At 67.7% G+C, this 505-nt stretch overlaps 1 protein-coding gene across 1 annotated transcript in view; it reads left to right on the top strand.

Moving 5' to 3' along the window:
* FOXL1 (forkhead box L1) overlaps positions 1-243 on the top strand; it is an 881-nt gene extending 638 nt beyond the window's left edge. The window contains exon 2 of the mRNA XM_044428077.1: positions 9-243. Coding sequence (XP_044284012.1) covers positions 9-243 — 235 coding nt within the window. The remainder of the gene's footprint in view (positions 1-8) is intronic.
* The last annotated feature ends 262 nt before the right edge of the window (positions 244-505 follow it).

Here is a 505-nt window from a genome sequence, read left to right as displayed (position 1 = left end):
ATCGACAGCATCCTGGCCAAGAAGGCGCTGCACGGCAGGCACGGCAAGGGCGACCCGAAGGGCGCCTCCAAACTGGACGGCCGCGCCAGCGGTTGCGGCTTCGCCTGCGCAGAGAGCCGCCCGCTCTTCAACGCCTCGCTGGTGCTGGATTCCCACATCCAGGGGCGCTTTTACCAGCTGGGGATCCCCTTCCTGTCCTACCTGCCACTCCGCTTCCCCGAGACCGTGTTCCACTTCCAGTAGCTCCCGCGACGTCTGGCGGTCCCGGAGCCCGGGCAGGCAGACGGAGGAGGCTCCGGGTGTGCCCGGAGCCTGGTAGGAGCGCCCGGCGCATCCCCAAGACGACTGGGAGAGGGATTCCGACGTGCAAGCCCGACGCGGGTCGACCTGCTCGCGTACCCCTGGCTCGCAGCCCCACCCCGAAAACAGGAGGCTCCCGCCAGAGCCTTGATCCGGATTGTGAACTCGAACCCACCCCTGGCTTGTTGCGAAGTGCGACCGATTC

This window comes from Varanus komodoensis, unplaced genomic scaffold (genome assembly GCF_004798865.1).
Source record: "Varanus komodoensis strain SLA01 unplaced genomic scaffold, ASM479886v1 scaffold19, whole genome shotgun sequence".
Taxonomy (NCBI): domain Eukaryota; kingdom Metazoa; phylum Chordata; class Lepidosauria; order Squamata; family Varanidae; genus Varanus; species Varanus komodoensis.
Note: the sequence above shows the minus strand (reverse complement) of the source record. Positions and strands in the feature narration are given on the sequence as shown.